This window comes from Ambystoma mexicanum, chromosome 6p (assembly GCF_040938575.1).
Source record: "Ambystoma mexicanum isolate Mex_15411 chromosome 6p, UKY_AmexF1_1, whole genome shotgun sequence".
Classification (NCBI taxonomy): domain Eukaryota; kingdom Metazoa; phylum Chordata; class Amphibia; order Caudata; family Ambystomatidae; genus Ambystoma; species Ambystoma mexicanum.
In genome coordinates, this window is record NC_090935.1 from 436,300,131 (window position 1) to 436,323,832 (window position 23,702).

Sequence of the window (23,702 nt, forward strand, 5' to 3'; positions counted from 1 at the left end):
CTATATCTAAGGCTTACCATATAAGATTAGTGTCATAAAAAAGTATTCCACATTATTTTTTTTAAATGTGTGTCTGTATGTTCTGTTCAAAAGTAAGCTTGTGAGAGAGTAAAGAGGCAGACACTGCTGTAGAGCCATATGCATGTTTGTAAAGCAAGTACCCCCACAACATCCATATTTTGTATATCCGTGCACCCCATCAAGGAAATCAACTGAGCTTCAGAAGATTAAGAAGGCAACACTATTCCAATCCCCTGCATAAACACCGTCCCCTCCCATTGTGCAGCCTTCACCCGTGGAACATCAGGTGGTATGAAACTAAAGCAAAGTGATGCTTTGAGCGAAACCTCCAAATAAATTCAACGAAACACTTAGAAAAGTCATGTCGTAAGCATTTTCAAACATATTCTGAAAGAGAATATTGAAAACGACTTGATTTCCTGCCAAGAATTTACAAAAATATTTGAACGAAGGGCACAATATATTTTCTTTGCCTGAGAGGATATTTTACAATCTAAAACAACAATAAAAAAGGCATAAGAGAGGTGTTGTCTAAGTCTTACCTGTTGATGCCTGTTTCTTCTTAGTGTGCATCTCATAGATGAGGATGACGGCCACTAAAATTATCACTTCGGCAGCAATCGCAAGAAATGGTTTTAGTGGCACCATATAACTGAGAACATTAAGATTTATTTTTCCTCGACTTTCTCCAGTTGGAAATACGGCTTCACACCAATAGAGTCCACTGTCATTCCCCGAAAGTTCTTTGATATGGAGCTTAGATTCATTGACATGCTTCCTCGTGATTTCATATTTAGAAGACATCAGAGAGTCATTGAGAGCAACCTAAGGGGTAGAACAACAGAATATGAGCCCTGCACACACCCCCAGAAAACCATCAGGGGAACCGAATTACTGAAGCTGTGCACTGTGTCTTTGCACACGTGCTTAAACCAACACACACGGTATGGATACTGTGCATAGGCCGTAGCAATTAGCTTCTGTGATCAAGCCCCAATAGACAGCCAATCCTGCTACCTCATAAGAAGAGCAATGTAGAATTTCATGAACATATTACCAAGGTATGGAGTATATGATAAAATGGTTTATAGGCCTCTAGAAAGTGCATGGATACAGTACATGGAGACTCTGGGGAGGTGTACAATTGTTCTACTGGGGATTACATTAGTGAGAGATGGACAAAAAAAATGTTTTTCACATAATTACAGACACAACAATGCTGATGTGGTCATGTTTCTAGTAGGTATTATCCCTTTGACGTTTAATAGTTCTGTATAAAGTGTCCATGTGTCACGACACCCTTGCACAGAATGTATGGCAGCAACTCATTCTTCTACAAGTCTGGGTGACCACTTTCCTCGCCAGAGGCAATTTTCTCACTGACAAATACCTGTTTGAAGGTGGTATAATCAAAACTTTCAAACAAAATCAATTCCAACGTATTTACATCTTGGAGCACTTGGGAGTGCGAGAAAGACCACAGCATCCTGCAAGGTCACCAGAAAACTTCACAGCTCTCTATTTGCAGCACACACTTTGCATCTTGCAAAACAATTTCAGATTCTATCTTTGACCAGAAGGAGTTGTATTGATTTAACGGCAGGGTGAACATGTAGGCGTAAGTTCATACATACCACAATGCAAAACGCTTTCAGGTGGTCCATATAAGACTGCTTTACTCTGTTCCTAATTACACTTATGTTTCAATAGTCCAACAGGATGAGATGAGTGCTCCGTACATGGAGTTTCTGGGACACAAGGTTAATGTTGTGCTATTTCATTCCATATGAGAATAGTACTGGCAGTTTATTATAACCACAATAATAGAAGAAAATGGTCCCAAAGATGGGTACATACAAGTGAAAGTGAGGGTAATACTTTGAAGGGAGGGTGTATTTCAACAAGATGAATTAAGAGAAAACACTGCAGTCAAGTCTGGAGTTTGGGGCTATTTGTAATTTTATTTGGATTCATAAAGCACTGTTCACCAAAGTGCTGAACAAAAATGTAACAACAGCACAAATCAAAGGGTAATGACAACGTGAACCCATTACAAGAGAGCAAGTAAGTGGTCTTTAAGGCCAGAATGGGAAAGGGGTTTGGCGGAAATAGAGCGAAGATAGAGTGGGAACCCGTTACAATGTAGACTATCCGAAAGAGAAAACGAATGATAGCGGTACTGAGCACAAGGTGGGTAGGGAACCCAAAGAAGAAATTGAGTATGTGAGTATAAAGAACAAGAGGGAGAGAGAAATGATACTAAGGAAGAGAGATGGGAGGGGCAAGATTATGAAGGGATTCGAAGAACAGACAGAGAAAGGTAAACTTCAAATTGAGTGAAAGGGCAGCCATTGAAGAGATTTGAGAGCAGAGGAGAGAGAGTCACAAAGAACAAGAGAGCACAAGAGACAAATGGATGAGTTAAAAATAGATTTATTTTAATGTACTAAGATGAGTAAAATGGAGGCCAAAGAGAAGGCAAGAAGAATAAAAAAAGTGAGAGAGGATAGAGGAACAAATTAGCACTTTGGAAGCATGAAATGTAAAAAAGTCTGAGCTTTGTGAATGTTAGAGAGATGAGCCCTACCGGAGCGAGAAGGAGAAAAAATGTGCAAAGTAAAAGAAAGAGAAGAATCCAACTGAAAAGTGAGATTACAAGCAGATACAGAAATTAGATGGGCGCAAGGGGGAAAAGAAAGAGGCAAGAAGCAAGGGAGGATGAATGGTAGAGGCAGGAAAGGAAAGAACCACCATCATAGAAGTGTTGAGAAAAAGAAACAAACTCAGAGTAGCGTGAATGGAGCAGGTGAAGGCAGAAAACAAAAGAAAAAGCTGAGTGTCATTGGCGGACAAATGGTGCGACAGACCAAAAAAATAGATTATAGAATAGAGAGGGCAAGCGTACAGGGAGAAAAGAAGAGAGCCAAGGACCGAACATTGTGGGATGCTGTGATGAAGTGGAAACGCAGAGGAGGATTTGCCAGCCCAGGATACAGAATAGGTGTGATTGGACAAGGAGGACATACACCAGTGTAAGACAGACCCGCAGAACCCTAGGGAAGAGAGGGAAGAGAGAAGAAGGGAATGGTCGACAGTCTCAAAAAGGGCTGGAAAATCAAAAAAAATTTGAAGGGAGAAGTGTTTTGCATAGCATGCAGAGAGAAGTGAATCGCAGACAGAGAGCAAGGTGGTCGTTGTGGAATGACAACAGCTGAAACCAGATTTAAAGTGAGGATGAATTGAGTTAGAGGCAATAAAAGAGGAGATTTGGGAACAGACGAGAAGTTCCAAGAGCTTAGACAAATAAGGCAAAAGGGATACAGGCTGGAAAATGGAAGGGTGGGAAGAGTCAAGAGAAGGTTTTTTAAGGATGGGGGAATAGTTGCGTGCTTAAACAAATAGGTGACGGATAAAGACAAAAAATAGATATTGAAAAGAGAGGTAAGATAGCAGATAGGACAATAGAGAAGAATGTACTTTGTAGATGAGAGAAGAGGGAATGAGATCAGAGGGAGCTGAGGTGGGATCGGCTTTGGACAGAAAAAGTGCAGTATCAGAATAAGAGAGTGTGCGGTACAGAGCCAAATAAGGAGAGGGGGAAGGACAAGTGGGAGAAGAAGAATGTGTGATAGCAGAGTGCAGAAGAGCGACCTTGGAAAAAGAGTAAGAAGCAAAGTCAGTGGTCAAAATGGATGAAGTCAGAGTAGGAACAGGAAAAGAAGGAGAGAGAATACGAGTTAGGGTTTGGGAAAGGCAGTGTTGATGATAAGAATAGGAGTTAAGATGATCAGAATAATAGGAATGCTTAACAAGAAGAAGAGCAGAATCAAATGAAGAGTGAAAAGAAGACAGAGTAATGGAGTCAGAATCAGATAGAGACCTATGCCAGCTGCGCTCCAAGCTGCAAAGAGTTTGATGCATAGAGAGGAGTTGCGGCATAAGCCACGATTGTGGAGGTTTGCAAATCCAAAAGAAAGGGGAAGCAAGATGAATCTAGTCGAGGATGGAAAAGAGAGTAGAAAAAAGAGATGTAGCGGTGGAAAGAGATGCAGAAGCAGAGTTACAAGGGAGATGGGAGGTGCAGGAAGTAATAAAAGAGGGGGTAATGAAAGAGCAAAGGTCACGCCGATAATACGTGACAGAAGGAAAGTAAAATGAAGCAGTCAAAGAGAGGACAAGGAGAAGGTATAATCGAGAAGAAGAGAAGATGATGGTCTGAGGAATATATGTTAAGTGCAGGAACAGAAGAAGTAGAAATAGGAAAAGAAAAGATAAGGATGAGATGAGAGCCAGCGATGTGGGAAGGAGGTTATGGATAGGTAATAGGAATCAAGAATAGGACATAAAGGAACAGAAGAATGAATAGTAGAAAGATGGAGATTAAAATCAACCAAGGGAATTAAGGGAGTGGGAGAAGGAAGAAGAGTTGAGAGAAGGGCATCAAGGTCATCACAAAAGGAAGTGATGGGACTTGGAGCACTGTAAACCAGAATAAATGCCAGCGGATGGGGTTTCAGAAAAGAAGAGAAGTGGTACTCAAAAGAAGACTATACTGGAAGAGTAGGTAAGACTGGAACAGTAGTAGAAATAGAGCAAACAAGAATACCAACCCCTCCATCACTACCAGATAGACAGGGGTTATGCAGGAATGAAGAGGACTTACTGGAAAGAGTAGTAAGTGTAACAGTATTGAAAGGGGAAATCCAAGTTTCAGAAATGCAAAGAAACTCAAGTTAAGACAAAAAAAGTAACTAAAACTGAATGGGCCTTATTGCAGAGAAATCACATGTCCCCAAGGGCAATATTAACATGGGGTGAGCGGATTGGAACAGGTAGGGCAGCAGAGATTAGACACATTCTTGTTAGCATGATGAACTGATGGAGGATGAGAGGAATAAGGTGGGGGAACAGGAGAGGATATCAAGTGAGACAAGATGAAAAGAGAACCAAAAAGCAATCAGAAAAATAAAAAAGCTGCCCAAAAACTGCCCAGATGTTAATAAAAATACAGCCAGGTATTGAAGAGGATAAAGGTGCAGGAAGTGGTGGGAGAATATATGGAATAAGCCACTGACCAGAGTTGTCTGCTAAGTGTAGTCCTTTGCTCAACTGATAGTGTTACTGAGGAAATAAAAACGAGTTGAGACACTTGTCTTGTTCAAAATTCAAGGAATTCCAATCTCATATTAAAATATTGACATGAGGTTGACCACTTTTCCAAAAATGTGTATCTTTTCTGCCAAAAGCGGACACACTTGTCATTATAAAGATGCTTAAATTTGCTTGCACTATTGTGAGAAAGGAAATTTTTCGTGGTGGTTCAACAGGATGAGCAGTTTTAAAGGCTCGCCTTGTTTTCTGTACAGTGATTGCAAACCAGAGGGTCGTTACAAATCCTGTTTCATGCATAAATCAATAGGGGAACTACGTTGATGTACAGAAAATTCATATGTCATGTTTCTGTTGGGGATCCTTCAGCCTAAGTTATATTTCTTCATCCAGCTCACTTTTTTACAATGTTTTTCTAGAATTGCTTTTTGCTGTATTTTCCCCTTTGTGCTGTGGGCTTTCCTTTTATCCTTGCAGTATGCTTGTTTGCGTTTCTTATTGATATCCTTCTAAAGGTTGGCTTTTGTCTTGAATATATTTCCAGTAAAAATACTAAGGCCCTCATTACGAGCATGGCGGTCTGGGAAGTACGGTACGGGAAAGCATTCTGGTACTCTACGTTCCGGACTGCCATACTACAGGTTTTTCCTGGCGGTGCGTAACGACACTCGCGAGAAGAGCACGTCGGATGCACCGGCACAACTCTGAATGTGCCGGTGCATCCGACGTCCCCATCCCCATTCAGCCCTATGGGGCAGAATGGGGATGCAGAGGCCCTTGATTCCAGCACCCGAAGATGGGCAATTACCAGGTCCACCTAATTCGACATGACCCTGTTTGTGCCCATTCATGGGTGCCGGAAAAAATGTAACTCCGGCAGCAGCCGTGCCGTTTTTAATGGCACGGCTACCCCCAGAGTTGTAATGAGGGCCTAAATCTAATTAACTACTAAATACAACAGTGAAAATAAGAAAAACTGGGATTCACAGGCTATTAGTCAAAGCAACCAAGAACATGCTTACATTAACAAAGAAGTGTTTCTGTAATGTTTTATCAGTGGGTTAGAGTATTCATAACAATACATGTGGACAGTATACCAATATTCTTTATTGTGTATATGGTTTTCATTAACAGAAACCCTACACAATACAATAGGTTCAATTGAGAGAAAGCACAGTTAAATAAAAATACAACGATAAATAGCTTAAAAACACATATACAAAACATAACAATGTTCCAGTTTGGATGGGATGCAAGAGAATAAAAGTCAATATCATAAAGCAGCGCTGGCAGAATCTTGGCCTTTTAATAACTGATTGCCAGCAGCAAAGACAATTTAACAAGCTTAAACATGTTGCATGTTAGCTGGGCTGAGAAAACCTTCCTCTTCCTGAGATCTAAATGAGAGGTTTTGGATTTACTACTATAAATAGTGAAACTCAGGTAAGAATACCTATGCACTCTCCCCAAAACGATACCCTTTACCCTCCACAAAAAGGAGGAACATTTGTTCTGCTTACCACAACACACCATGATCTTTGTTTAAAAAAAAATAATCCCAAGAACATGAGTGTACATAAACTACGCTAATTTATCTAATGAGCGCTGTAAGCCAACGGGGTCTGATCTAACATGACTAGATTGTCTGTGTAGAGAAGGTACAAAAAGGACTGGAAACCAATCCTTGGAGGAAAAACCCCTTCCTTACCCAGCCAGCTTGCCAGATCTGAGAGATACAAATTAAAGAGCGTTGGAGCCAGGATGCTACCCTGTCTCACTCCACATTGCGTGTGAATTGGCTCCGACAACCCAGTCCCAGCATTAAATCGGACCAGGATACTCAAATCTGTGTGGAGAGTCAAAAGGATGTCCAACAGATCGTAAGGAATATCACAGGGTATTAAACTCCTCCAAAGGATTCCACTATCAACTGTCAAATGCAGATCTACAAAACATATACAGAGAGGTTTATATTCCTGTCTACTATGACCGACTAGCACAGACAAAGTAAATCCATTCCCTAAAGTGCCTATGCCCCTACAAAAGCCAGACTAATTTGGATCAAAGCAGTTTGCCCCCTTGATTCATTCATTAAGGAACTCCAAAACAACTAATGCAAAGTCTTACTCTAGAATCTAGAAGGGTGATAGTCAGATAATTAGATGGTAATAGCCTATCACCCTTCTTGTAGATTGGCACAACAATAGCTTTCCGCCAAGACTTGAATTTGGTTCTAAGAATTTCATCAAATAAAATAGAGATTGAATTAGCCCATAATCCTGGATCCTCCTTCATGATATTAATCGAGATCCTATCAGGCCATGCTGCCCTTGAAGGCTTAGCTTTCCTGATCAAGAACTCAATGTCGTCCATATCCACAGCCAGATCCCACTTCCCCAACCACTGAACAGCTTGGCTTCATACAGTAGTCTCCTCCATATCATATCACCTGGCCATATGCACCCTCCATTCCCATTTCCCAATGGGGGTTGTCTGGGGACTGTCTTGTCTCTCCGGGTTAATGTTAAGGAGGCTCCATAAGGAACCTGTGTCTTCCAGCCTCATTAGCACCAGAATTCTTTCTCTCTTGAGTTGGTATAGCTGTGCCCACTGGCTCTTCATGCAATTCTTGAATGATAGCAAAGCCTTTTTTTGCCTTAAAATAATTCTCTCCCTTTATAGGTTTCTGTAATTCACGTACCTTTCTTCTACGATCTTTTCTCCTCTTGCATCACTATCAAATATTGCAAAGGGTCTCCCTGATCCTGGGACACACCCATTTTTCTACCCAGCTTTCAAAAATGTAACATGGTAATCAATGAGCTCAGTCTCATAAGCAACCTGAAGAGACTCCCTACCCACAACCTCAAACAGCATCTCCAAACTCTCTCTTAGAAACCCATTTAATTTTGAGATGTTACTTCTTTTCCAGTTTACTCGATTTCCTGCATTATTCATTTTTAAATTGATCACATGGAAAGGTAGCCTATTCTGAAGCTGTCAATTGAAAGCAGTTCCCAGTAAGGAATTATCACTTTTGAAAGTGCCAAATATCTGGAACTCCACAAATATCTAACAATGGCCGGGAGAGAAACACATACTCTATAGTAGAGGAGCTTGTACTGGAATGGCAAGTTTTCCCAAGAGAGCCACACTGTGCAAAGGCCACATTCAGACAGTGTAGATCCCAAGAACACAACATATCAAGAACACACAGCTTCTTACCAGACAACAGCTTATTCCTGTGCTCAGCAAGGACAAAATCTTCACCACAGTAGCAATTCAGATCTCCCACCAATATGATATCCCCCCAGCCACAGTAAAACCAGTTTTCCAAAATAACCTCAATACACTCCACAAAATGCTCATACCATGGGAAGCATGGGTTCCAATAGAGGTTTACCATCACCAACTCATTTTCATTTAAACCTTCTCGAATCTCAGACTCCCAAGAGAGCACAACAGCCAGAATTTCCAGATGGCCTGATTGATTTTGTGTAGAGGTACACCCCAAAGTCTCCCCTTAAAGCAATGAGGAGCCCACGAATTGGCCTACCCGACCTCCCACGAGAGACTTCCAAAATATGAACCATATGTCCATCCAGGACCAAGGGATCCTAGAGCCAAGATTCCTGTAGTTGTACGATATGGATTTTTTTAAGAGTGACATGTCATTTGCAAAATTTGAGAGATGAGCGGAGCCCCTCGAGTTCCAAGAGGAGATAATCAAAATAGAATCCTATTTATTAAATCTAACACCTCTCCTTGTTTGATCCAATGCCACTACTAATCAGGTTTGCTTTCAGCTTCTGCAACCACACAAACCACCACAGTTCTCAGCTTTTGGGGGGCTTGTGTCAAACTCCCACTCCTTCCATTTCAGACACACCCCTTCCCAGCAATTCCTTTACCCTCAGAGACCCACTATACAGATCGAACCCCAAAGCTCTCAATGAATCGGCTTCTCCTAACAATAAATCAAAAATAGATTTGGGCCTCATTACAGGTCTTGCAGTCCGGAAATAAGGGTACCGGTAGCAATGTAGCAGCACCCTTTCCGGGCCCACCAGACTACGAGTATACCTGCAGGGGCCGGTGCTCCTGGCAGGTCTGAACTGCCGGGAGCACTGGCCCCTGCAGGCATGGTTTCCATGGAACCTGTTAGCAATGGTGCCAGTGCTGACACCCCACCCCATTCCTGTGGAGTCCATTTGGACTCCACAGGAATGGGAACTTACAGTTCCCACCGTCTGATATCCCGGGCTGCCTGGACTTGTAATATGAGGCGGCGGAAACGATGTCCGAGGCAAGCAGCAACGCGCCGGTAGCAGCGACGGGTTACTGCTGACCTCGTAGTGAGGCCCATTGACTTAATATGCAAGTGTACTATGTCCACTCTTTCTTCTAAAGGTAAATCAACATATACTTTATCTCGTGAATAAACAAAGCTGGAACACAAGAAAGAACATCCAAAACATTGGATCTATTAAACTGAGAGAAATCATGCGAAGACTACATCTGTTCCAATGTCAGTACTCCAAACACCTGGCCCTACTGTTTAAGATTGGTCTCTCCCCAGAACCCGCTATAGTCATAGACGCATGGTTTGATATTGACTAGGAGGCAAAAAGTGTGGAGACACAACCCATCTTCTTAGTGGGGGAGACTTTTCTATGTATAGTCAAGGGGTGAGCCAGCATCTCAGTCCAAGATACGCCTTCTGACAGGAGAAAGTAATCATCTAGAAGTTCTTCATTATTCAAAGTATCCTCATTCAGGGATGAAGTCTCGAAATTGGAGCATGCCAGTTTATCACTTTGTGCAGACGGAGCTCAGAGAGCAGGCTGGGTCAAAAATTGCAAAATAGAACTCTGTCTCAGAGGGACATGGAGCCTTTATTAGGCCGCACTTGCAGGCCTTTTGCCTCCCCCGTATCGTCCTTTGATTCAGATTCTGATTATTTGTGAAGCGAATGGCAGAAAAGAAGTTGAGGACCAGACTACAATATTCTTTTAATACATTTGGCATTTTATATATCACATTATACAGGAGTTTCCTTGAGCCTCGATTGTTACAAAATGTATCTGATTTCAAACTTTTTGCTTTTTTAGACTGCTTTAAAGTAGAAGTACTTGGCTAAAGGGAAACTTCATCGCTAGTAGATGGAAGATCAATTCCGCCAGTATCTGATACACTCTTAGCCACATGATCTTGAGCCACTGTCGATTTTGGGAGAGTTTATTTTTTATTTTTTCATATATTTATAATGCGCACAATGGACCCCGTAGGCATGATGGCGCGTACAGACAGACCAACATAAAAACTCACAACGTAAAACATGACGAGGGGATGAGAGAGGAGACTCAAATGGCAGGTGCACAAATGCTGTAGTGAGAACCAGGGAAGCTAGAAATGTGCCGAATAACTTTTGAGAACTGCGGCCAATAGCTCATAAAATCGTGGGGTACCCACTCGGTGGGGAGCCTCAAGTATCAGTTTTCAGTTTGAACAACCCCTAGGTATATATTTGCATAGTCTAAGATAGGAGGGAAGGTTACTAAGCCCCCAACCCACTAATACACAGTTACTAGATTGCAAAGAGCACCAATTGCTCAGATTGATCCTTCGCACAAATTTCAGGTCCAGTGTTCTGACAACTCCGGGCCCTGTTCTTTGGCGTAGCCAGGCTAGTACCTTATTACGCAATGAGTCTGTGGATTCTTTCCCTTCCACTTTAGTTATTACAAAGTTCCTTTGATCCAGGACAAAAGATTTCAGACCCTTGTTCTCAATGTTAGGCATGAGTTGCTTCTTTGAGTGCGCACTTCAATAAGTCACATGTTTAGCAGTTTATACTACTGATTGCTTAACAGGTATTTGCTCAGGAATTGGAGTAGGTAGTTCTTGAGCACCCCGTAGAGGTTCGCCCGTCAAGGCGGAGCCGGGTATAATAGACTCCACCTGCCGGGGGGAGCATGATAGGGAAGACCTTACACAGTCTGTTTGGCAGCCTTGGTGTACCTCATGTAGGTAAGGGGAGGTTTCAGTTGATCTTTCCAGTCGATCAGGTGCTACTTGGGTACGCTTCTGCTGGTGGTACAATAATGGAGTGCGTTTGTTAGAGCCAGTGAACCACATCCGCCTCTGGAAGTCTTCCATGTTGGTGCAATCAGCAATATCCAACAGTATCTGTTTCTTAAACAGACACCATGATGCTGAAGCTTCGAGTCAGCAACCCCCATCTACATACTTGAGACTGAAACACTCCCTGTCTGAACTTCATTTAGAGAATATTGGAGTACCTCTGAATGTGCCTCCGCCGGGGTATTACCTACGGCACTGTCGGATTCCTTGTTCATAGGAGTAATCCCATTAGTTTCTCCTGGCTCAATAGGATTAGCTACTTTAATTAGTGGGGGCATAGGCGTGCGTAAAGGGGAGCACACACCTTTCTCATTCATTTTAAAGTTGCTCATAAGGTCTTTGTTAATGTGCAACATTTCAGAAAATGTTCATTGTTCTCTGTTTGTTTGTTTGTTTGTTTTATTATTTGTAATGCGCCATCATACCCTCGGGTAACAGTGCGCAGCATTTACATGAGATTGCGAAGCTTGGTTACAACATAAGAACAAATATATAGCATACAGTAATAGGAGGAATATAAACATATGTACAAGAAGGCATAGATAGGTACGATAGGCATGAGTCTGATCGACTAGGCAACTGGCTATGATGGGAGGCCTAAGTTTTCAACCATGAATGGACTTTAGCTCGGAAGTTCTGATAGTGCAAGTCCATTCTGAGAGGTGGTGGTGGAGAGTTCCACAGTTTTGCTGCTTTGACTGGGAAACTGTTGCCCCCTATGGTAGAACGTTTAAAATTGGGGACAGAGAGGCAGTCTTTGTATACTGTTCTTGTTGGTCTCAGGGAGGTCTGTCTATGGAATCTGTCTATAAGATAGATGGGGGTGGCGTTGTTGAGCGATTTGTGATTAAGTGAGGCCGTTTTTAGGAGGATTTTGTCTTTGACAGTAAGCCAATTATTCTGTTGACGATATGCTGTGATATGCTCTCTTCTAGAGATGCCCAATGCTGCTCTAAGAGTCTTGTTCTGGAGAGTTTGGAGTTTGCTGGTAATGGCTTTGGAGGACCCAAAATAAAGAGCGTTACAGTAGTCCAGGCGGGATAATATGAGGGCTCTGGCAAGGGTCAAGCAACTGGTATCAGACAGGAAAGGTTTAGCTGCACGGATCAATTTACAGGTATAGGTCATGGAGGAGGCTAGAGATTTGACCTGTTTGAGGAAGGAGAAGGTGGAGTCCAGGTAAAAGCCCAAGGTTTTGACCTCTTGTCCCACATTAATGCTATTGCCATCAATCGTGAAGGAACAATAGGCAGGGCCCAGTTTCTTCAAACTGGTAGTAGTACCTAGAATATATGAGTTTAGTTTTATCATCATTCAGGCATAGTCCATTTGTGGCCATCTATGCCTGGAGGTGATGTACACTCTATTCACCAAAGCCAAATCCTTTTCATAATCTCCAGAAAGCGGAAGGAGGATCGGAGTATCATCCGCGTAATTAGTGTAGATGATACCGAGATGATCCAAATCATCGAAAAGGGGCTTGGTAAATATATTGTAGAAGGTGGGGGAGACACAGGAGCCCTGTGGCACGCCACAAGTGATGGGAATGGGGTCTGCTGCAGCTGTAGTTGAAAAGACCCTCATAGTTCTGTCGTTAAGGAATGATCTGATCCATGTAATGGCCTCAACAGAAAAGTGGGCTGCTGTATGTAAGTGAGTGCATAAGACAGAGTGGTCGAATAGGTCAAATGCTGCGGAGAGGTCTAGGAGGAGGAGCAGGGTGGCTTGCCCATTGTCTCCAAGCTTGTCGATCTGGGCTTGAAGGTCAATGAGGGCAGTCTCGGTCCCATGTTGGGGACGGAAGCCTGATTGCCTAGCTCCAAGTAGGTGGTGTTCTTCCAGGTACTTCTGTATTTCCAAGTATGCAACCGTATCCAATATTTTTAGAAGAAATGGCACAGTCATTATGGGCCTGTAGTTTGTGGGCGTGGCTGGGTCAAGTGTGGGCTTTTTAAGTAATGGCAATACCCAGGATTGTTTTAGGTTTGTGGGGATAGAACTAGTGGTGAAGGAGGCGTTAATTAATTTTGTGATGAAAGGGGAAAGGTCACGGGCCGCAGTATAATGAGCTGTGCAGGGCACAGATCGCCCTGACAGTTAGATGGTTTTAGCGACAGGATGGTTTTTTCTACTTCAAGTGTGGTGACTTTAGAGAAATTGAAGCGGGTAGTTTCCCTTGCGGTGCGCTTCTCCGGAGGTTTGGAGGTGGGAGGGTCATTCAGGGAGGCTTTTTTGAAAGAATTGTATATTGTAATGTAGTGATCTTGTTGGCTAGGGCCTTTTGAATTTCTGAGCACCAGTTTTTGTCTTTAGTACAGGTGTCTGGAGGTGCAATAGGGGTTTCTACTTCTTTCAGTATAGAGAATAGTTCCTTCATGTTAGATTTTGCATGGGCTATGCGGGTGTCAAAGGAAGATCGTTTAGCAAGGTAGATTTCTTTTTTGTAGAGGGCTGCTAGTTTGGTTAGTTTGAGTTTATTGGGTACTGAAGGGTGTTTTTTCCAAGTGGCTTCACAGTTTATTTTTGCTGTCTTAGATTTTTGAGGAATGGTGTGTATCATTTGTTCAGATGCGTTTTAGGCTTGCTCGGTCTAAGTTTGAAGGGAGTGATTAGATCCAGCGACGTGGACATAATTTTATTATATTCCTTGACCATGGTCTCAGGGTCCAGGTTGTCAGGGAGTGTGTTTAGTGTGGGGAGTAGGTTCGGGATGGGTCTTTCCACAGTGATGCACTTCTTGTTTCTCGTGTGTGTGGGTGGGGCCCTACTGATGGGTGGAGGTGGGGGTCGGTTGGTAGACAGCGTGAATGATACCAAATAGTGGTCGGTCCAGGCTAATGGTGAGATGTCGATTATATTGGCTAGACAATTGTAGTCAGCCACCCAGTCAAGTGTTCTACCTTTGACGTGTGTAGGTACCATACATCTTTGGGTGAATCCTAGATCAGAGAGGGTACTAAGTATAGAGCTGGCACTATGGTCTTCTGGGTCATTGTACCCCATGTTGAAGTCCCCAAGGATGAGTACTTGGGTAGAGCTTTTGAGGTTACAGGATAGTATAGTATTAATATCTTCATCGAATGTGCCTATTGGGCCTGTTGGACGATATATCAGGTATATGTTGAGAGTTTGGGAGTTGGTAAGAGGGACTTTAACAGAGAGTAATTCGCAGGAAGGGAGATTTATAGTAGTTACACTTCTCATGGTAAGGCTGTATTTGTGTATGATAGCAATGCCCCCGCCTCTAGAGTTGGGTCAGTCGTGTCTCAGGATAGTGTAATTATCTGGGATAGCAAGCATGTGCATTGGGCCAGCTGCCGGGTGTAGCCAGGTTTCTGTAACGACAAGGAGGTCGAGGTCTTCTTTAAGGATCAAGTCTGCAACTCTTCCTGGGACGATAGCTTAAGGTATCATCAACATCTCCAAGAGAAATCACTCATTGCTCAGGATTGATCATCTTATCCTCCTCTCTTTTTAAAATAGTAGCCACAGGATCACCCACTTGCACCTCATGATCAACAAGGTGAGGTCTATTAATAGCACAAGGAGCCTCTCCGCAGCCATATGTTTTCTTCTGAGGCCCAGATTCATGCCGAGGGGTATTATCCTTGCGAGTGCCAAAATAAAACCCTCCAAAAAACATAATTTGCTAAATAAATTTTTAACAGGTGATCTTAAATCCCGCACTTCATAGGTATGGATATCATGCCCCCTATCCATGGTATTCAAAATGGGAGATAACACTGGAAAATAAAAGGCATCTATTACTTGTTCTGCTCTTTCCTGATATTCAAAATTCTTCAGAGTGTGAGGCAGATCCCTAAATCTGACCCCCTCCACAGCCATTTGCGGGCCACCTCAAGCAGATGGAGACTCCTGCTCAGCCGACAGCGGGGCAACACATGATAAAAAAGTTGAACAGGCCCTGTCAACCATCTCCGCTGCGGCAAATAACCCTGCTAGCCTCCAATAGTTCCTCTTCTAAACAACACTTGTGATGATTCAGTGGCATGGATAAATGAAGATCTATGAAGAATCACCTCCTCTCGATCTTCATGAACGTGTATTGGGCCCCACATCTAGTGAGAGACACACCCTTTTCGCAAGCTCGTAGGAGATGACTGGTGCTAAAATAGATACATCTGAAATCAAATCTGCATTTGGATGACCGTCTAAATCAAATTCATCCAAGTGGTCAAGAGAACATGAGAGAGTGTGACTCTGGCAAATTGGACGCTCCCATATAAGAAAGCGGACTCTGGGTTTGGACTTGACTGGGTAGTTTGAATTCCACAGCCCGCATTGGAAACCACAGGGTCCAAGAGTCTTTTTTTGTCCTCATTTAAGCTCGGTGAGCAAATTGTTATATGAGGCTTTAAAACATTATCGGGTGGACCATAAGACAGCGGCAACCGATTAGGAGAAAACATGTTTGAGCCTTTCTTATGTATAATTCGGCCTCCACTTCTTAAAACAAACTATAAAAAAGAATCACTATGCATGTTTACCCCAACCCATGGATCCCAACTGGTCGGAGAGGGCCTTGAAGTGCTATTTGAAGCACCAGATATCTCACCTCAGCTCATGACACTTTAGGATTGAATAAAGCCAGAGCCTCCACCACCTCCACAAGGCTCTGGGAATCACACTACTCAATGAGCTCACGCTGTCATCCCCATCTGAACAGCCACCCGGCTGCCGTTCACTGACCACTGTGCCGACAGCAGATGCTGCAATGCATGGGGAAAAGCAAAGCGGGCAGTGGACGATGCTTGTGGCTCTGGGTGAAGGCAAGTGCAAGTGGGCAGAGAATATGTCAGGAAAAGCAAGAGTACGAGAAAGTTAGAGCGCACACCTCAGCGCTCTGCGGCTCCCAAACTCGGTTTGAGAAGACTAGAGGAAAGCACCTCTCAATGTCTCAAAGTCAGCAGTCAAGTCGCACCAGAACCATCCAAACACTGGCCACTTCTGACAGCAACTGAGTATACCAATATTGATTTACCTGTGCTAGTGCACCATTTTGCATGACTAAATCATGTTTAAGCTGATATCAGTTGTTCATAAAGCTGTTTCATGCACCAAATGACTATGCATTCACTTTGCGACACTTACATTTGCTTGTTGAACAACAATATACTTTTTGTGGTGACCGGTAACTGCCCCACAGGCAATAAATGAACACTTGATCATACAATACCTTGTCATTTCCTTCACTCCGGTACCATATCCATGTCAGTGGTTTGTGTTTTAATGTGTCACACTTCATGACTACAGTATCTCCTTCATAACTGACCATTGGCTTGTCTCCTCCTTTTACCTTAGGCACTAAGAGTAAATCAAAGAAAAGACAGGATTATTCAGAGGGCATCATCTGAAATCAGTAAATACCAAAAATAAATGGCATGTACCCAACTTATCATCACTGCTAAGGAACGTGTTTAGGCATGAAATAAAAAACTCCCCTTTTGTGGGTTTTGAATTTTCATTGAAAAGAGCAATTTTGTTTATTACTATTTCTATTCTCTGAAGAGCTAGAATAGTTGCAAGCCCTCATACGTGCTCGGAAATTAATGTGTCGCATTAAAAGGAATTAGGAAGGATGTATTAAATATAAAAGCTGCATTATTGCATACAAAATGATTATCATGAAGACAGGGTAAAGAATTGTATTCAATTCCATACTGCTTTTATTCTGTTGACTTTCAACAGTAGTTATAAAATTATGTATTTTATCCGTTACAGAACCACAAGTATTTAATAATTAGGTACCTAGTTGAGTAGGTTGAGAAGCTGCTTCCTCTCAAAACATTTGCCAGGACCACACAATTTAGCTCTGTTTCAGATGCTCCACCTCTGATCAGCCTGTGCACCATGCCCATCTGCCACCACTAGCCTAAATGGAAGGCGTTTCTCCAAGCAGAGAGTGGGGAGTAGATCTATTTCTTCGGCAGGAGCATCCCTTGGGAACGGCCTTCCTGCCCCTCTCAGACTTGAGCTAGACCTCCTTAAGTTCCGGAAACTTCTCAAGACTTTCTTTTTCACCTCCTCCTTCCCTCTCCCCCTCCCTTGCTAAACTGTGCCCCTGCCGCTGTGACTGGTGCCTGGACACTTATGCACCTTAGTGGGGCCAGGCCCTCTCCATCCAGTCTACCCCAGAATTCCTTACCAGCACTTGCCCACGAGCACCCTTTCCTGACCAGACTGAATTTGGTCTATCCCTTCCCTGCACTTCCTTACCCAGACCACTGGCACCCCTTGGCACTTGCCCAACCCCGGTCCCCTGCCTTCCTGCACTTCTCCGTCCCCTCTTCCCTCACCCCATCCCTTTCACCCTGACGTGCCCCCTCCCAACTGCACTTATTGTCACTGCACTTGCACGATCCAAATTTCACAAGGCCTAGTAGAATCATTTCTTACTGTTATTGTTTCTCCTCTGTCCACCCCCACCCATTGTCTCGTGGCACCTAGAAACACTTGCGTATAGGCGCCATACAAATATCCAATAAATAAAATAAATACATCTGCAGCTCAATTCAGAGCTTAGCAGAGGGAGCTGAGTGATGGCTGTAACGAGACTGCCGCCCCACTAACTCAAAGCTGGTGATGTCACCGCTACGCAACTCTGCCAAGCACTCCCAGGTAGGTCCAGTGGTCCGCTTAGCAGCCATCTTGCCAATACAGGCTATGTGCCTGTTGGTAGATCTTGTACCTGTCAGACTTCCATCTCTGAGCCACACGTGGCTAAATGAGGTGTATTTCCTACTTCTTCTAAACTCATCAACCTAAATCCTGTAAAAAATAGGCTATTTCCAAAATGTATCACATAACGTTTTCTTCAAGACTTACATCTACTGATAATAAACAGCTCATGTTTTCTGTATGATATGATATGATATGGCATTTGTAACGTGCCTATACAAGTGTTTCAAGGCGCGACGAGGCAGGGAGGGGGGAACAAGGGGAAGACAGACAACGATCCTACTAGGCCAGGTGTCATTCAGATCGCGCAAGTGCAGGGGTAGGGGGAAGGGAAGAAGTGCAAGGGGAAGGGGAGGGGGAAGTGCAGTACAAAGTAAGTAGAATAAAAATAAAAAATAGGGCCAGATGGTGGCAAGTGCAAGGTAAGTGCAGACAAGTGCTGGGAAGGGGGGGCTGTAGGGATACAGAGACAGTCCCGCAGTGCAGGGGTTGCCAGGGAGGCAGTGCAAGTGGAGAGGGGCTGGGCCCAGGACCGAGGTCGCTGAGAGTGGCCCAGTTGCAGATTCAGTGCAGTTTCAGTGAAGACTTTAGCAGGGGAGAGGGAGAGAGAAAGCAGAAGCAAAGAGGAAGGTTTGAGGTGCTTCCGGAACCGGAGATGGTTCTCCTCAAGTTTCAGGGAGGCAGGAAGGCTGTTCCAGAGGGAGGCCCCTGCCGCGGAGAGAGATCTACCCCCAGCTCGTTGCTTCGAGAAGCGGCTGACCCTGAGGGAGTTGGAGACGGATGAGCGAAGGTCTCGGGAAGGAAGATATTTAGGAAGAGAGAGTTGAAGGTATTTAGGCCCCAGGCCCCAGAAGGCCTTGTGGACAATGCAGAGGGTTTTGAACTTAATCCTCGCAGCCACTGGGAGCCAGTGTAGATATTTCAGTCCTGGAGAGTTACGGTCCCTGGGCTTGAGGCCAAGGACATGAGCACATCAAGTGTTCTGCTTTGTGTCCGTGTTGAAAACTACCATTTGCTTTGGATTTTCTATATCAGTTTGTGACATACTACATCTACAGAGATAATAACACCCTGTCCACGTCAATAATTCTAATCCTGTGGACTGACAAAAGAACAGTTATTAACATATCTCATTGATTACATCTAAAAGGAACCACATATATTTATTATATGCTCTCAACTGTTACTTGATCACAGACACAACATCTTTACTTCTGAGTTTTAATGAATACCCACGTTTTAATGGCATGAAGGATACAATGGACTTTAACCTCTGCAAAGTGTCCAATTTGCCCGTTTCACTGCACTCCTGCCCCAAATGTGGACACTTCAGTTTAACAGGAATAAAGCACTTAGGCTCATTATAAGTGACAGGTTTATATTCAAATCAAAATTAATCATGTGTGTCCAGCTTTAAATGAATATGATTCCAACTAATTGCATGTGTCGATATTTGCAAAAAGCTCACAAATCAAATTTCTTATAACAGACTTTTTCAGCCATGTTCCTCCGAGACTGTGTGGCAGTTCGGCATGTTCTGCATATGCGGCTGATAAACAATACTTTCTATCGATGCTTCAGCCAGGACCTGGTCCGCTACACTGTTTGGTACAAAAGAAATAGGAAGCTTCCATTTTTGTATGTTTGACTAGGGCCCTATCACACATTTCTGAAGCTGACAAGCAAAGAAGAGAGCTGGGCCGGGTTGGGATGATGTGTGTGGACTGCTGCCTGTTAACCTGTATTTTACAGATTTCAGATTTGTGATTATTTTTCTGCACACAGTTTTCAAAGATGCACACATATAAATGTCAAGTGGAGTGCTGTTCTGTCAGTCTTCACCATTTCATACAGAGAGCGATAAGACTCACACAGTAACCTGCTGTTGAATCGTTCATGACTGTGCACTTTTTTTGTGCGACTCTAGGCTGGTATATCCCATGGAAAGATGATTGCGAGGTAAACAATATTTGTCTTCTGGGGTTTGTGAATCTGCTTAGATTCACATGCTTTGCATAGATTAGAAAGCAGTAGCGGAAGAAAGTGGTGGTAGAGAATAGATGCTTAAGAACCGCTTGCCCTACCTGTGAATCAGTTCTTGTGTCTGGTTCATCACAGTACTGTTGTGTAAGTGTATGGAGTGAAATAAAAGTTGCAGCTTTACATATCTCTTCTAAAGGTACATTGGTAATGTTGCACCAGTACTAATGAACCATTGGTGCGCATGGTAATGGTGCATGTGCTAGCGAACAGCTGAATGCATTTGACAATCAATCTAACAATTGGAGCTTATTTTCCTTATTGTTTTTGTTTTATTGAGGTGGAACATGGCGGCTCACCCTAAAGCCAGTGTGTGTAGAGCTCTCGCTCCCCAGCTTTGTGCATTTAGGAACAAAGAGAGCAGTTTGATGGATTGACTGATATGGAATTTAGAAATGTATTTCTGTGAGAACCAAGGATGGGTTTTCAGAAGTGCCTTGTGTTTGTGAAAGGAGACACACAGTTCTGAAGTAGAAAGAGCATGCAATTCATATACTCTTCTAATGGATGTGACTGCTACATGGAAAGCAACTCGGTATGGGATGCATTTTAATGAAGACTTATGCATTGACTTGTATGGAACCCCCATGGGTTTTTCAGAATTGTGTTGAGGTTCCCCCCATGGGGTGGAAGTGAATCTGGAGGGTGGATATGTGTTACCCCTTCCATGAAAGCCTTGACTACAAGAACTTTCCACTAGGATATGTTTCTGTCGTGATGTAGTGAAGACTGCTACTGCTGTGAAATATACCTTAATGGAGCTAAAAACAAAACCAAAAAGTATACGAGGGGTAATATATATATATATATATTTACTATCTATCCGCTTGTACAAATAATAGTGCTAATTTTTGAGTTGTCTGGCTTCCCCTGGAATACCCATGCATCTTGATGGAAGTTGTACATTTCTCAACTCTATGCCTTCAGAGGCACTCCCACTAAATTGAATGTTTGGTGGCATGGGTGTGTTCATTGGCTGTATTGTTGTGTTCGTTAGTTAGGTACTATTTGGAGTTTTACAGGTGCTAGAATCAGAATCCTTGTGAGGTAGGTATACCATGTGTGCAAAAGTGTTTGAAAATATCCCTAACCAATTCATCCATAGGGTGTTCCCTAGTGACCCCTTCTCTGGGTCCCTAGATGCTTGGTTTGGGCCTATGGAGTTCCAGGCTGTCGCAAACAGATCTAATGTCACCTGACTCTGCATCTTGAAAATATGTTTGGGTGTGTTTGTGTTTATTTTCCACTTATGGTTTTGTTGTTTTGTTGAAGCACTCTTCTTAGATTTCCTGCTAGGTAGTTGTGATCTCCTAGTTCATGTTGTGCTTGAATCGAAATGTTCTTTGTGAGACACCATATCTCCAGTGCCAGGAGCGACAGCGTTGTTGAGTGTGTTCCGTCCTGCTTGTTTATGTATGACATTGACATGGTGTTGTCTGTATTGACTAAACACTTGTTGTTGTATAGTCTTATTTGAAACAATAACAGGGCCTTCTTTATAGCTTGGAGTTCTAAAACATGCATATGTTTGTTTGTCTCCTTTTATGTCCATGCTCCATGTTCAGTGAGCTCTTGACATTGTGACCCCCAGCCGAGTGGTGAGGCATCTGTCGTCACTGTTGTTTTCACTAGTGGATGTCTGAAAGGTCTTCCCATTATGAGGTTTGATTTTGTACACCAATGCAATGCAGACCACTTACTATCTCTTTTGATACCACCACAAGATCATCCCATGCAACAATCTGAGGATATCGATGCATGAAGGATTGTGGGTGCCTGTACATTGCAGATAGAGGTAGTGTGACAGGAACAGCCCCTTCAACGCCCAGTTTTTCAGATTCGCAAAAATATGCAATACTCCAAAGCAGCCACCAGACTATGAAAACCATGTGAATCTAAGAAGAATCGCAAGCACGAGAAATATATATACATTTCTCATTCTCCCCTCTTTTTATATGATAACCATTTACTCTCTTTCACTCCCTCTCCATTACTCATTTTCTTACTCTTTCAAACATAATTTTTCCTGTTTTACAGGTTTCTTTTTATCTTTGCATTCCACTACTTTTACATGATAATGCAAGATTACAAGTACCAGACAGAAACGTTAACACACCCGAGTTGTTAAATCTAGCCATGGGCCAATCCCAGATAAAACTTTGAACATCGTTGTCAGCTAGTATAATGCAATCTGTTTTCAATCATACATTGTGTACCCTATTTTGATTCCCAGATGTTTCATGACCAGGCCATGCATAACATTATAAAGTAGGAATTTTTTTAGGACTTGCCAGTCAAAGACATTGGTGCCAAATTGGCCTTCCTCCCAAAGCGTAGCAGTGGGGGCAACGACCTGCAATACACTACCTGTCTTGAGAAAAATCACACATTCATGTGCCCGCAGCACTGAATGATTGCACCAAATGCATTATAGTTTCAGCCAAAGATAGGGTATTAGGAAAGATGTTTCTGTTGTGCTTTCCCTCCATATACACCAATGGAACACCCTATATTTTGCTATTGCGTTAAACCTTTCTGACTTTTACAGGCAAGTGAACCCCTTATAGACTTACTTTGCTAAGCACATCTGTTTTGGGGCAATTTCTCAATCACTGTTCTCCATTGTAAAATTCTCTGTTTATTTTTCCCTGCATACATCAACTTCTGTGAAGTGCAGGGACAGTGCTGGGACTGCGAGGCTCCCACCCGAGGTCCTGACATCTGCAGCGTAGCTGTGAGGAATTGGCAGCTGACAAGGGTGCAAAGCCCTGTTTTTTTATTGTTTTATTAACAAATAGAATGTTGGGAGTAATTCAGAAACCAGATTCCCCTTTCCAGCCCACTCCATGCCAAAAGCATAGTGCATTTGTGCCCTGCCACATTAGTAGCCTGATCTGCGGCATCAGTTCTACTCATGGCACAGAGCAGGTTCGAAGGTCACAAGATACCTACTTGATAGCCGCAGACAGACAAATTACTGTGGCACAGTAATTCAGGCCTTTAAGATATGCCCCCCTGAACCCAACACTATGATGATCATAAGTCAGCCATGCTGGTGGCAGAGTAAACTCTAAATAAAATCTAAGCCTACATTTAGGCATAGTGCATGGTCTTACTTGTGATCACGGTTGCCACATTCCAATTGATATCACACATCACTCCTGTGCGTCAGCTGCATTGTGGAAAATGGTGTGTATTCTGGTGAGCTGGGTTGAGCCTGCCAAATGGCAGGACGAGAACCTGCAGGGCTGTGCTTCCTCTTTGATATTTTTGTGAGGGCAGGTAACACCCTCCACGGAGACAGCCACACAGCATGCCACTGTCCTGGGTCCGGGAATCAAGGGAGCACACCCATTCAAAAGGTGTAGCCTTACACCTAGGGTGTCCCATCTCTAAAGGCCTTTGTTCTCTGAGACAAGGTATGGGGCGTTAGGATAGGCAGGAGGGCTCTGGTCAAGGGATGTAGGCTTCCACCATGCTGCTTTTCACTGTCCCTCTCACTCTTTCCTGCCCCTGCAAAGCACTTTGAGAGTTTGATCAAATTCTAAAATCAACTCTAAAGTGAAAGGGAAATGTCTTTGGCATTAAAAAGCGTACTAATGTTCAAAAGAAGAAATGTTTAACTCCAACATAAAGTTCTGAGTAAATATAGCTCATCGTTCCAGAGGTAAATTCCCTTTCCCTGGATT

The 23,702-nt window shown here is 43.1% G+C and overlaps 1 protein-coding gene across 1 annotated transcript in view; it reads right to left on the reverse strand.

The window, feature by feature from the left end:
• Window positions 1–23,702, reverse strand: part of EMB (embigin) — a 247,742-nt gene that overhangs the window by 46,278 nt on the left and 177,762 nt on the right. The window contains exons 7-8 of the mRNA XM_069627247.1: window positions 16,472–16,599; window positions 564–846 (exon numbers count right to left, since the gene is read on the reverse strand). Of these exons, the coding sequence (XP_069483348.1) occupies window positions 564–846; window positions 16,472–16,599 (411 nt within the window). The remainder of the gene's footprint in view (window positions 1–563; window positions 847–16,471; window positions 16,600–23,702) is intronic.